The sequence below is a fragment of the Montipora foliosa genome, chromosome 11 (assembly GCF_036669935.1).
Source record: "Montipora foliosa isolate CH-2021 chromosome 11, ASM3666993v2, whole genome shotgun sequence".
In the NCBI taxonomy this organism is placed as follows: domain Eukaryota; kingdom Metazoa; phylum Cnidaria; class Anthozoa; order Scleractinia; family Acroporidae; genus Montipora; species Montipora foliosa.
Window position 1 is genome coordinate 30,514,494 of NC_090879.1, and position 12,469 is coordinate 30,526,962.

Sequence of the window (12,469 nt, forward strand, 5' to 3'; positions counted from 1 at the left end):
GTATATATAATATCTTATATGTTACTATAGTGTTTGTAAGTCATAGTTGTATTTTGTAAGAGCAAACAATTGATTTTCTAGAATTTAGTTTTTAGGTACTCCTTATATATTGTAATTCCATTTGTACGTCTTTATTAAGAATGGAAAGAAATGCTATTAACTTATTTATAGTACACTCAACAAAATTACTCAATTTTGATTGGTCAAGAGCAGTACAATTAATCCCAAATTGTACTCCGTAGGAGTACCTATTAAATTTCCATGGAACGACGCGTAAGCGGCAAATTTGAACGTCAACAAAAAAATGGCCGACGGTCGCTTCGCAATTTCCAGTAAAGACGGGATCCAAAAGTTAAAAGAAAAAGCTAGTAACGACAACACAAAAAAAAAAACACACAGACCTGGATCAATGTGTGGCGTAGTTGGGCGGAACAACGTGGTATAAATCCGAACCTCGAAGAAAACTCGGCTGAGGTACTCGACTCAATTCTTCAATAATTTTATGCTGAGGTTAGAAACAAAAGAGGCGAGTCCTACGAACCAGAAAGTCTAAGTCATGATGGCCAGCTTAGACCGCTACGTACGAGAGCGAAACTATCCCCACTCTATAATAAAAGACCGTCAGTTCCAACAGTCGAAGAAAGTTCTTGAAGGACAAGCGAAGCTACTTCGACAAGAATGAAAAGGTAAACGACCGAACGCATCATTCTCTTACAGTTCGTAATTTTGTTGAATGTACTATAAATAAAAACTCGCACGACCTTCTCGTACAATTCGTGAATAATAGGTACTCGTGATTTTGACAGTTCTCAAATTGCACTCGCCTAAAGGCTCGTGCAATTTTGAGAACTGTCAAAATCACTCGTACCTATCAATCACGAATTGTACTCGAGGTCGTGCGATTTCCTATACTAACAATCTTCCGAAATTCCTGCCATACGAAAATACGAACTCACTAACCTTGCAGGGGACATTTCGCTAATGAATTAGCGATAGCAACTATTTTCCTTCTCTTACTCCTGCCTACTTTAATAGATAAATGATCAGATTCAAACTTGATATCACCACGCCTAAAATACTAAGACTTCAGAAGCTCTCATAAAACCAGAAAACGAAAGCACAAACATCAAAATTTCTTGGCTGAAGTAAGTCCTGGAAGCTAATCTGGCTTGCAGGACTTTTCAAGAGGGTGTCAGTGGGGTTATTAACCGCCAACCGTCAAAATCGCAATAATTTTACCGTCCAGTATCAGCCGTCAAATGTCTCACATATCCTTAAATCAAGAACTATCGGATTGACTAAAGGTGGCTCAAACCGGTTTCAACCATTTGGATAGGATGTCTCATTAGAAGGATTAACTAAACAACACTGTTTTACTTAAGGGAAATGTTACGATACCACATGAAACCCTAATAATTGCTTAACAAGATGCACATATTAATGTGACGAAATAATTTACCGTGGCAACAAAATGACCATCTAAAAGCGCCCTATATTTCGTGTTTAAGCGCTTATATCTCAAAAACGAACCTGGTGATCCCCACTTTTTTATTGCTGAAAAGTGATAAGCAAACTAGGATGAAACTCTCTGCAAAGTTTTAAAAAAATTCTATGGAGTGGATTCAGAGCCACCTTAAAATTTCCAATTGTGAAGGTTGCTATGAATCTGCTCCAGAAACTTTTTTTACACATTGTACAAAGATTTCAGTATCTAGTTTTACGAAAAGTAGAACCGCTTTCCTGTTCTGTAACGGTTGCAACGATCGCAGTGGTGATAAAAGCAAGAGTTTGAGCGTGTAACACCACTTCGGAAAACTTGTCTCGCAGAGAGGTTCAAAAAGTTTCAAGAAACCGACCATGTTACACGGTGCAAAGCCTTCTGAAACTTGTTTCGCAGCGCCGTTGCACATATGTTTTAGATAAAAGTTTCAACGTGTAACAGAAGCTTAAACTGACTTCAGGTGAGGGCATGTTCACAAGGTTATGTGGGTAACCCTTGTAGCGTATTCTTTGTTTGAAACTGTGAAACAATAGAGTTCGTCCCCGAGCCACCTTTGTGTTTGGAAGCAAGTTCAGGGGGTACAAAACAAACGTTTTCAGTCCCTCTAGACTCTAAATGGTCTCCACGTGAAAAAGGCCCATGATTAGGACATGAGGCAACTATTGTTTTCTGACATTTTTAATAGGGGGGTCCGTCCCGTGGGCAAGTGATGTGGAGCGCTGCCGCATACCGGTTTTTAACCATCCAAAGCACATGTAACATTGTTCTCTGTTTTCTTCGAATGTTCCATTTTCGTGTTATTGTCTAAAACTTCGGTATCTGAAAGTGTTTGAGCCCAAACTGAATCACAGTAATCATGATACAATCAAATAGGTGCGCTATATATCCAGATCAAGGCGGCATCAGACAAGTTGTTGAGAGGTTTGGAATTTCAGTGACTCAGTTGTGGCATATTCTCTTGAGTAGTCTTTGTAAATTAATTTTCTCAGTGACCTGACATGGAAGGGAGGTCAGGGGCGCATTCAGGGGGAGGATGCAGGGGGTGCACACCCCGTCCCTGAGATGATCTGCGGTTTTGTAATACAAACGGTATATTGCCAAAAAAAAAGGTCACCAGTCCCAGGCCCCCTCCTAAGTGTTTTGTGGTTGTGACCTAATATTGAAGTGAGTACGTTTTTTTCTGGTTTGGTATTGGTTTAGTCAGTTTGATTCGAGATCTCAATTTTTAGCGCTGGCTTCGAATAAAACCCTAGCATTACGAAGGTTTTACACTGGCAGATTCCCTATTTTAAACCAATTATTTACAGGTTGCACAATGTAAACTAGAAGACGAAGATGCTTGCTGCCCAAAAGAGCCATTGCCTCTGCCGTTGGCAAGAATAAATGCTTAATTTGTTCGTGATTCGCGAAAAAAGAACCCATGCATAGGCAGGAACCCATGACCCGGAGCCTACAACCCCCATACTGGCCCTATGTCACGGCATTTTTGCAAACCGATCCATTCTTAGACTAACTTTTCCGAAAAAAAAAACCAAGGCAGTTCCGGTTCGTGACCCTATGACGTCAGGTTAGATTCTTGGAAGTGGTTACCTGCCTCCTGTGGGAGTCTCATTCGCGGGAAATTCAATCTAAAAATAAATTGGCCTCTGAAAACGCCGTGACACGAACAGAATGGAGTTGTAGGTTCTGGGTCGTGGGTGATCAAAGCGCCGGGTAATGAGGGAAATAGCGCTGACTAATTGTCAGTTGTCTTTATCACTGTCGCGGTAGAGGGTGATTGGAAAGGAAGCCAAAAAGGGTCTATTTGTCTTATCCCTTCCATATATACACCTCGCGCGTGACGTTGAAGACTTGGGACTAATCAGGACCGATTTATTCTTAGGCAACTTATAAAACATAAACGCACTTGTAGGAAAATAACATTCTCTCTTTTCAATGCTGACTTCTCGAAGTATTGATTAGTGAAATTGGAGCTAATTGTAACGTGGCATTTTTTTTACGAACAAAGCAAGAACGCCTTTTATCCAAGCACTTTAATTGGTCTAGCAGTAGCCACAGTAGAAATTCCATCCGCTACTATCCACGCAGCAATATTCAGTCATTCTATTGCAGCAAAGTGTCGGACCACAGCAATCTGTTCCTAAAGGGCAACAACCCGACTGAAAATCGCAACACACAGGAGCAGCGAGTGGACACACTCCCTCGCCATAACAACAGATGGGGTAGTCCGGGCAAACACAAATATCACCGCACCCACCATGGCATCCAGGAGTTGGACAACATCCGCTTCGATCTATGCTGCAGAACATTCCATAGGGACAGTAAAAACAATCATAACCAACACAGTAGCACGGTTCCTGGTTTAAGTCTTCTGGCTGAGCTTTGATGTATGGGTGTTTTCGTACAACTTTGCGGTACGTGGAATTGAACCTGTGGGCTTGAGGTTGTTCACGATTAAAGACACTTCCAGACGAAGGTACGAATAGGCTCAAGACAGAGAGAACTGAGAGAACTACACCCACTGTGATTAACTTCATAGTCATGAGGGAGCTGAAAATTAAAAATTCAAGCAATTGAAACAGTAAAACTTGCATCTCTTTAAAAAACAACCCATTTGTAGGATCTGAGTGAATTTTTTTAGCAGCACAACTTTTAGTCTGCCCCTTTTCATTCCAGTGTCGTGGAGTTGTATTTTGAGCTACATTCGGATTAGTCACTTATGGAGTTATACCATTTCAGTTCTTAATTTTCAACTGAGCCTAGGTTGCTTCGAGCCGGTATCCTAAACTGCATACAAACAGTAATGTTATTTCGGTTCTTGTAATTCCAAAAGCCGGAGGCGCGCTGTATAATGGTTAGCGCTCGGACTTCAAATCCAAGAATTGGAGGCTCGAGACCTTGTAGTAGGTAGTTCCCTTAGACAGGAATCTTCAATCCGCGTTGTACTCTTGAAACAGGTCATATATGACTCTCGGCAACATACTGTTGGGGTTAACCCTATTAACCCTCTGTTTTAACGAGCATCCTCTCCAGAGGGGAGTAGCAATCATAGTACTCTCAGTTGCTTCGTGCTGCTGATATCTATACTAGGTGTACACTAGCTCATCTTATATACAAATGACATACTTTCATCTTCTAACTATAATATCCGGTTCTTATTTTTTGCAGATGACAATAACAGCTTCATCAAACACAACAATATCTAGGCCCAGGAACGGGGCGGGAGGGGGGGGGGGGAGGTTGCTCCCTATAATGGCCTATAAGGGGGTACCTTTTTCACGCTTCAGGTATATGAAAGAGTAGGGAAATCTGTCATTTAGGTATTTAAAAGGGCCTTGCTTTAAAATATTTCGAACACACATACCTTATGACTGAGGGCTAGAAAGGGGATGCAGTGTTCTTAACTAGTTTTGCGAAAGAGGTACTATTTTCCAATGGAAGGTATAAGAAAGGGGTATCTTTTCTGCCAAAAATGGTATATAAAAGGGAAAGAAGTCACACCCCCCAACCGCCCCCCCCCCCTCCCTCCCGGGCATCTAGGAACATTTTAAAGTAGTTAACTGTGAACTATTATTATTATTATTATTATTATTATTATTATTATTATTATTATTATTATTATCATTAAAACACTCATTAAGTTAATAAAATTAGAAGAGGTAATCTTCATTAGATGCCACATAAGCCCATGGCTTTGGCGTCTCCTTGATTATTAGGGAACTTAAGCAACGACAACGGCGACGGCAACGAGACCGTCACAAATTTGCATATTTAGTGGGCAAAAACCATTGCTTTGCACGCCCTGCACGTGCGTTTTGCACTTTTGTCCATTTATTTGCCGTCCTCGGCAAAACGACAACGTAAAATAGCTAAATTTGAGGTTTTTGTGTCGCTTACACGAAGTGTGACCGCTACACTATGCCATCGACTGAGTTGCTTCAATACGGGAACCGAGAATCTTTCAGTGGTTTACTGTGAGGTTAGGTTCCAGTTTCCGCTCTCCTTCGCCTGGTTCGGGCGAAATCATCGTCGGAAACCCAAGGGTAGTCAGTCAAGACCGGACGAGAAGAGCTCTTCTCGCCTTACTTGAACACTTTACGCCAGTCCCAATTCTCTTCCAGTCTCGACTGACTGCCCCTGCATGGGTCTCCGAGGATGGGGCGAAATCCATGCAAGTTGGAAAGCAGCGATTTTATCTGTACGAGTAATCGTGTTTCCTTCTCTCTGGGGTTCTTCGTCGATCGCTGAGCGAAAGTTTCATTTTACCGATTTTTTAAGGTAAGCCTTTTTTGTTTATATGATAGTTGTATCCTGTACCTTGTGAAAAACCAAATGTTTTAATTTGTTTTACAGGTCTCAGACGTTTCCAACGGGGAATTAATTTTCCCCTTCAAAACACGCAAGCCAGCTCAGTTGCTCTTTCGTTGCCAACATTTGATATTATATCACCAGATTCAAATTAAAGTCGTATGCACGTGTTACAACTTAAAACTCTAAAAACTCTATAAAACTATACAGTGTTTCTTCACACGCCGTCAATCATGACAAACGGCACTGGGTGCGATCATTATACACAAGTGAAAGCATTTGATTTGAACAAACATGCATGTTATAACCGAGCCCTTTCGAAAATAATTGGATGCCCATTGCCTAACAAGTCCACTTCTGTTTGGATCCACCTAGGTCAGAGTCCTGTTATTTTCTCCACTTGGCGCTTGTTGAAACATTGTTTGCTTGACCTATGCCCTCTAATTCCTCCCCCATGTCTTTCAGGTGCGCTGCCAAATGATCAGATCGAGGAAGGGCCGGAGCAATTAAAAATCTCTGCACTAAATTGGAGAACTATCCATCCGAAGATTCGACTGATTTTCTTTTCATCTGTTTCGAAAAGATGACCGCTCTAAGTTTGGCGACATTTCCAAGCGATAGATGTATGATAATCACGCATACAGCACTTGACAGTTTGTATTGTGTCGCGGCTTGCCCTACGCAATTAGACATCTGATACATCTGAGTAGAATCATCTAAGTTAACTTATAACAGAGGCACCCAACGAGAATATAGTTCAAAACCACTGAAACATAGCATTGTCAAAGGCATTTTAGTATTTAAACGGTAGATACAAGCATATTTTTATCCCTAAAATTTTTTCATCTGTTCGGATTTCCCAGCTGAAAGTCTAGTCATCCGAAAATTATAAGGATTAAAAGTTACCTTTTCGAAAATTTCAGCCAGAAAAAAGGCTCCCGAAAATTCTAGGCGACCTTTTTGGGGTAAAAATGGGCAATTGTACCACTTTTGAGATGTTCGAAAATCCTGGTACAGGCAGGCAAGCAAGAAATTTTACAACAAATGTTCCGAAAATTCTAGATCTCAAATCGTCATCTGAACAGATATTTTACGAAAATTGACGTTGGGTGTCCCTGTTATAATTGAGAACTGTAATGCAACGTATTCAAACACCTCAGTCATTGCCTGTTTCCAAAACTACTGCCAGCCACTAAACTCTTTGAAACTAAATCTTGAGTTAAAGATTTTGGAAGCCAAAATCCTGAATATTTAACATGGTGTAGCCGAAGAATCCATGTTACAACTCTAAAATCAGGTATTAAAACCTCGGACTGTATGCATCCAACGTCATGCTTGCATAGTCTGAAGTAAGTAAAACATATCTGTTATTCAAAACAGTTTACCTTGTTTTTATCCTTCACTGTTTCGTTAAGCTCTCGCTGTTCAGTCCAAAAAACAATGCAATCAAAGTCATTAACAGATTCAGAACGCCAAGCTTCCTGAGGAGACGTGTAAAATCAGTCGCGACTTGTCGTGAGACAGCATATAAAGATCTATAAATTATTGCTATATATGATACCTTCGAACATAAAACAATTTGTAACTCACGAGCCAAATTTTAAAGACATGTCTCGGCCTGACTCATGCCATCATCTGTTTAGCCTTGCTTTTTTTGCTTTCCTTTTCTACGCTACTACGTGCCGGTTCAGTCCTTTTCTTGGCTCGTGACTCCCATGTTTTTAGTACTCAAATCCAACTCAGGTCAACTCAAACCTATCGCAAAGGTTCCTGTATGACGACTTTAATTATTTTCTTCCTTGCCACCGACCCCAATTGGTAGTTAAAACCAGAATATTTGAGTAATGAGCCCGATTGAGTTAAAGAGGGTCCCCAATAGGGTTCTTCCATCCCGCCATCCTGACCAAACTTTTCTCTTCATCCCAAAATCCCGAACGTTTTTATCGGCCAATCTCGATCCCGGTCATGACGTCACAGCATGATGTCCAAACCTCGTCGTCAATTACAACAACAGTTGATTTAGAATGCACCTCGTTAGTTTTTTTTTTCCAGCAACCTACACGAGCCCATTGACCTTAATTGTAGCATTCGCATGCAATCACAGTTTTGAAACCGAAATGATGCGTCATTGTCCGTTATTATATAGTAGTAATTGCATCTGTTCATATTTTCCACTTTGTTAAACTTAACAGTGTACCGGAGTGACAGGCCTACACGACTCCCTAGCGCGTATTTTAACCTTTCAGTTTTGTAATTTGATTCTCACGAGTATATATTTGATTGACCGCCCCCTTTTTGTAATATAAGAGGGTTTTAGATTTCTTTGAGCCCTGGTTGTCGCTCTATTAAATGCCAGTTTTTCATGAGGACTTGTTTCAAGTTCATCGCTGCTGAGTGGTATTAAGTAACGAAAAGCAAGATTTGTTTGCTCTCCTGTGGTTTTTGACGGAGTACCAGTCCTTTGAAGAAGATTCTTGGGATAACTTCTTTCACCTACAATGTTGGCGTGATTTAAAATGTTGGATGAGCTCTTCAAATACATTTTTAGAAGAGTTTGTTCTGAGAAGTCTCAGAGCCTTGTCTTTGACGAAGCCTTTTTTGACTCCTGGTGCATGGGTGGCACGAGGAGATGTGCCTGTCTTGAAATGTTTCAGTTGATTTGAAGTGCGTGCGCACATCAAGGACTGAATTACTCTTGAACCGTTCGCCTTTGTAAATGCCACTGTTTGTATCCAGAAATTTTGTTTCTGTATCTGAAATTTCAGCCGTAAATTTAATTGTGGGCTGGTGTTTGTTTGCTTGTTTTGTGAATTGCATTATCTCCTCTCTGTTTGCACTTCTTTTGTCTTTTCTTCTTTCACTTGTAATTCTGTCTTATTTCCGCTCTTTCCCGTCTCATAAAAATGAGCTACACAACCAATAATATCATGTACGTCGCGAACAGCGATGTCTGTGCTGTCCGACATTTCCAAAAACCAGAGTATAATTTTGGCATAAACGAGACACTTTTTACTGGGTTGCCTATGGCAAACCCAGTCGAGGTCTGCGTTTAGTTTGTTTAATTTTTATTATTTTTTTCCTTTTTATCTTTTTTTTTCCGTGTCGGTAAAAGTCTTGCCTGTCACTCCCCTGGTAAGTGGTGTCTTTGTGCATAGAGCCTTCTGCGCGTATTTTCTTATGATCGAGAGGGTAGTGGAACTGCGTAGATTTCTCTGGTGGACACAGTAGAATCATTAACTTAGCCTGCAATGGCGTCGAAAGTCATGTAACGCGAATGGCGTTTTAGTGGATCCTTAAACAAAATATACCCTTATGGTGCTCAATAATGGAAAGTCAGTTGGATAAACTAGGCAGGAATCTCAAAAGCGACGAGTACTGGACTTCGACAACAATCTATCGCCCGTCGAGACGAAATCAAAGTGAGCTGTATTTACCTGAAGTACATGGTAATTTGACACGATTGAGTTTCTTGTCTTCACGCACGCAATGAAATAGGAAGAGGTTTTAGCCTCTAAGAGCAAATATGCTGTTTGTTTCTATAAATTTTTCGCTGGAAAAGGATTCTGTGGTATTTTCTGCCTTTGTGAATTATAATATCATGTTGTGTATTGAATTTTCCAGCTTAAGGTTGAAATCTGATATGGGAGTTTTTTAGTATTGCTCTGTAAGCTGTAAGCAGGAAGGGTTCACAGGCCTGTTGGAAGCGTGCTTGAGTTTCAACAAAATGAGCCCCAAAATCAGTGAAAAATTGTGACGCAGATGAATAATAGAGTAGCTGCTATTTGCAAAATGATGGAATTACCTGGTCATAAATAACGTCGTACGCGTCTTGGAGAGTAAATTTTGACTTTGCATAAACAAGAGTTGGGCGATTGTGATCTTTGTTTTGACTTCGCTCATTTCATTGTCAAACTTTATAACACTTGACAGAAAAGAAACTTACAAAAACCCGGTATCTTGCCATCATTTGACACAGATGCTTCACTGTTTGGCGAGTAAACATGCCGCGGTAACTTAATCACGGCGCCCGCTGAATTCCGGCCATGTTACTTTCGATTTTGCAAGTTACTTGAACGTAGCAAAAATCTCCCAGAATGTTTGTCGCTGATCGTAACTTTTTATATTCTATATTCACGGTTCAAAATTAATGTTGTTTTCATGTCGTAAATATTTTATTCTCGATCGACCATCCCGGAAACTTCCTTCTGCTCTTTCTAAAAACTGTGTATCAATAGTTATTTGCTTTTTCATCAATATTTGTTTTGCATAAAGCAAGCTAACAAAATCTGTACCTTGCTGAGTTCGCATTTGTTAGCGTTAATAGTATTTTCGGTCAGATGATTCTGTTTTTTTTGAGGGGTTTATTGTTTTGGTCTCCCAACCTAACACTAACCCCGCTGAACAGGGAAACCTTCAGTGAAGTTTAGTATTACAAAGCTGTCAGATGCTCAGAGGGCACACTTGTGGTGAAAAGAAGTTGTGAGGGAACTTGAAAATTATCAACATGTCAGCCCAGAAGCCAATGTTTCTCGCTTCTCTTTTATTTGTTATTCTTCAGAGACTGGAATGCTGTATTTCAATACCACACAATTCAGTGCCTTCTAATTTTCTGTAACACGTACCACAGGCAACCCAGTGTATGCTTCACGGAAGCATCTGGTTTGTAAAAAAAACGTGATGTGGTTACAAGTAACAAAGGTCATGAGGCCTGTGTGTAACTGATCTTATTACGGCCAAAGTTCAAGACAAGGAGTACTCCTCCCGTCCATAAATGCAATCCCGAATCCCGCTCCCATTTTTCTTTAGAATCCCTAATTCCGGACTCCAAAAGGACCAAATCCCGGATCCCGAAAACCCTATTGGGAAAATTTGGAAAAATGGCCGATTTTTAGGTCAACTTCCGAAGGCCAAAAAACTAGGAAATACAAGTCGCTCATAGGCCTAATTAGTATGTATCGAAAGATTAATTATCACAAATTTATTCTTTGCAAAAAACCTCTAATAAAGGCTGAGAATTAGAGTAAGGGAAGAAAAATTCCATTGACAGGAACAAGAAAAGGGTCTTCTTCCCCAATTCCTCACTTCCGCTCTAATTGAGATTGCCTCCACCATCCAATTGCCCACTCTGGACAGGATACCAGATCAGATCGGCTTCAGTGCACATAGATGCCAAGTGGGGTTTACATGTGTTCTCACCTATGTTTCCTAAGGTATCATAGTATGGTTCATTACCATTTTAATGAGGAAAGCAGATAACTTGCATAACTCATGGTCTTATTTCTTGGGGCAATGCATGTAAAACCTTCCTTGATGAAATTCTTGTTCTTTAAAGGCGCGCATTGTGGCTCATATATTTTGCTGAAACAAATGACCATGCCATACCATTTTTGGTTAAAACAAAAATATTACCAGTACAATTCTTGTATTATGAATCCGTTTGCAACCTTATGTTTGATATAAACGAAAACACTGCCCCAAGAAATATTTTGAATATGTTTTCTCGAATTTCTAGTGTCTATTCCTATAAAACGCGTTCCTGTACCTCTGATCATTTTTAAACAAAGGAATCTCGCATTAACATGATTAATGTCACTTGAAATGCTTTCGCGTGTGTTGGGGTCAAAATTTAGAACGGGATACCTGCAACTCTAAAAAAATTGCAAAGAAATCTTTTCAAGCATTCCTAAAAGGAACGTTATTTGATATACTTGAAACTGTAGACTCCTATATTGAAGTGGAAACGATAATTGATGAAACGTAAAACTGATCATCAATGATTCTGCTTTGCCCTCTTCATCTCTTTTCAATTGTAATATTAAATGATAATAAAAATTACATGTAATTTATTTTAATTTTGTTGCATGCATAGTCTTATTTAATTCTGCATATTATGTAAAGGTAAGTTTTTCCAATATGTTTGTAATTTATGGTGCTCGTTTTGTCCCGCCTCGGCTAGCTTAGTGACTATTTGCGGGACATGCCCTTTATACCATTCACTTTGTAAATAAATTGTTGTTATTGTTGTTAAGGTTGTTGTCGTTAGGGCATGGTAGGTTTAAGCCAAGTGAAAGCCCAAGAGCTATGGGCAGGCCAAAGGAACTACGGCAATTGGACGGTTTAGAATTATTTATTATAATCAAGCAATACCCCTAGGCATCGCAAAAGTAAGCAAGTAACCAGAATAAAGACTACTGAACAAGAGAAATAAATGGGGAAGAGAGCCCATCCCCCATAAATACCCCTTTAAAGTCTGCTACGAGCCTAGTGGCCCATCAGGCCGGCGCTTATCTCCGGTTACTGTAGGACCCTGTAGCATGAAGCGACTAGGAGTAGTTCTACTTCCCCCTGGATGGGATGCTAGTTCATCGCATGGTTACGCCCAGCATTAAATGTGCTGGTACCTATTTAAACACCAGGGCCCGGTTGTTCGAAAGCGGGTTAAATCCTAACCCCGGGTTAAATTGCCTTAACCGGAGGTTAAATTTTAATCGCAGGTTTGTTGCGTTGTTCAAACATCGGTTAGCGCTAACCTCGAGTTAAACAGCGGGTTAAATTTAACCCTGCTAGCTAGGTAGGTTAAATAAATAACCTCAGGTTAAATGAAAAATAAAGGCACGTCAAAAACAAAATGGCCGACTTGTTGTTTGCCGACTTACGGCA

The 12,469-nt window shown here is 40.2% G+C and overlaps 1 protein-coding gene and 1 long non-coding RNA gene across 2 annotated transcripts in view; one reads left to right on the top strand and one right to left on the bottom strand.

Moving 5' to 3' along the window:
- Positions 1–3,357: 3,357 nt before the first annotated feature.
- LOC137976217 (uncharacterized) lies at positions 3,358–8,567 on the bottom strand. The gene is made up of 2 exons (XR_011117720.1): positions 7,195–8,567; positions 3,358–4,051 (listed from the first exon to the last, which is right to left on the bottom strand). It is a non-coding gene; the product is annotated as an uncharacterized lncRNA (long non-coding RNA).
- A 3,655-nt stretch (positions 8,568–12,222) lies between these two features.
- Positions 12,223–12,469, top strand: part of LOC137976268 (putative nuclease HARBI1) — a 4,262-nt gene continuing 4,015 nt past the window's right edge. The window contains exon 1 of the mRNA XM_068823563.1: positions 12,223–12,469. This exon is cut by the window's right edge and continues 506 nt beyond it. Within this exon, the coding sequence (XP_068679664.1) occupies positions 12,438–12,469 (32 nt within the window). The 5' untranslated portion in view covers positions 12,223–12,437.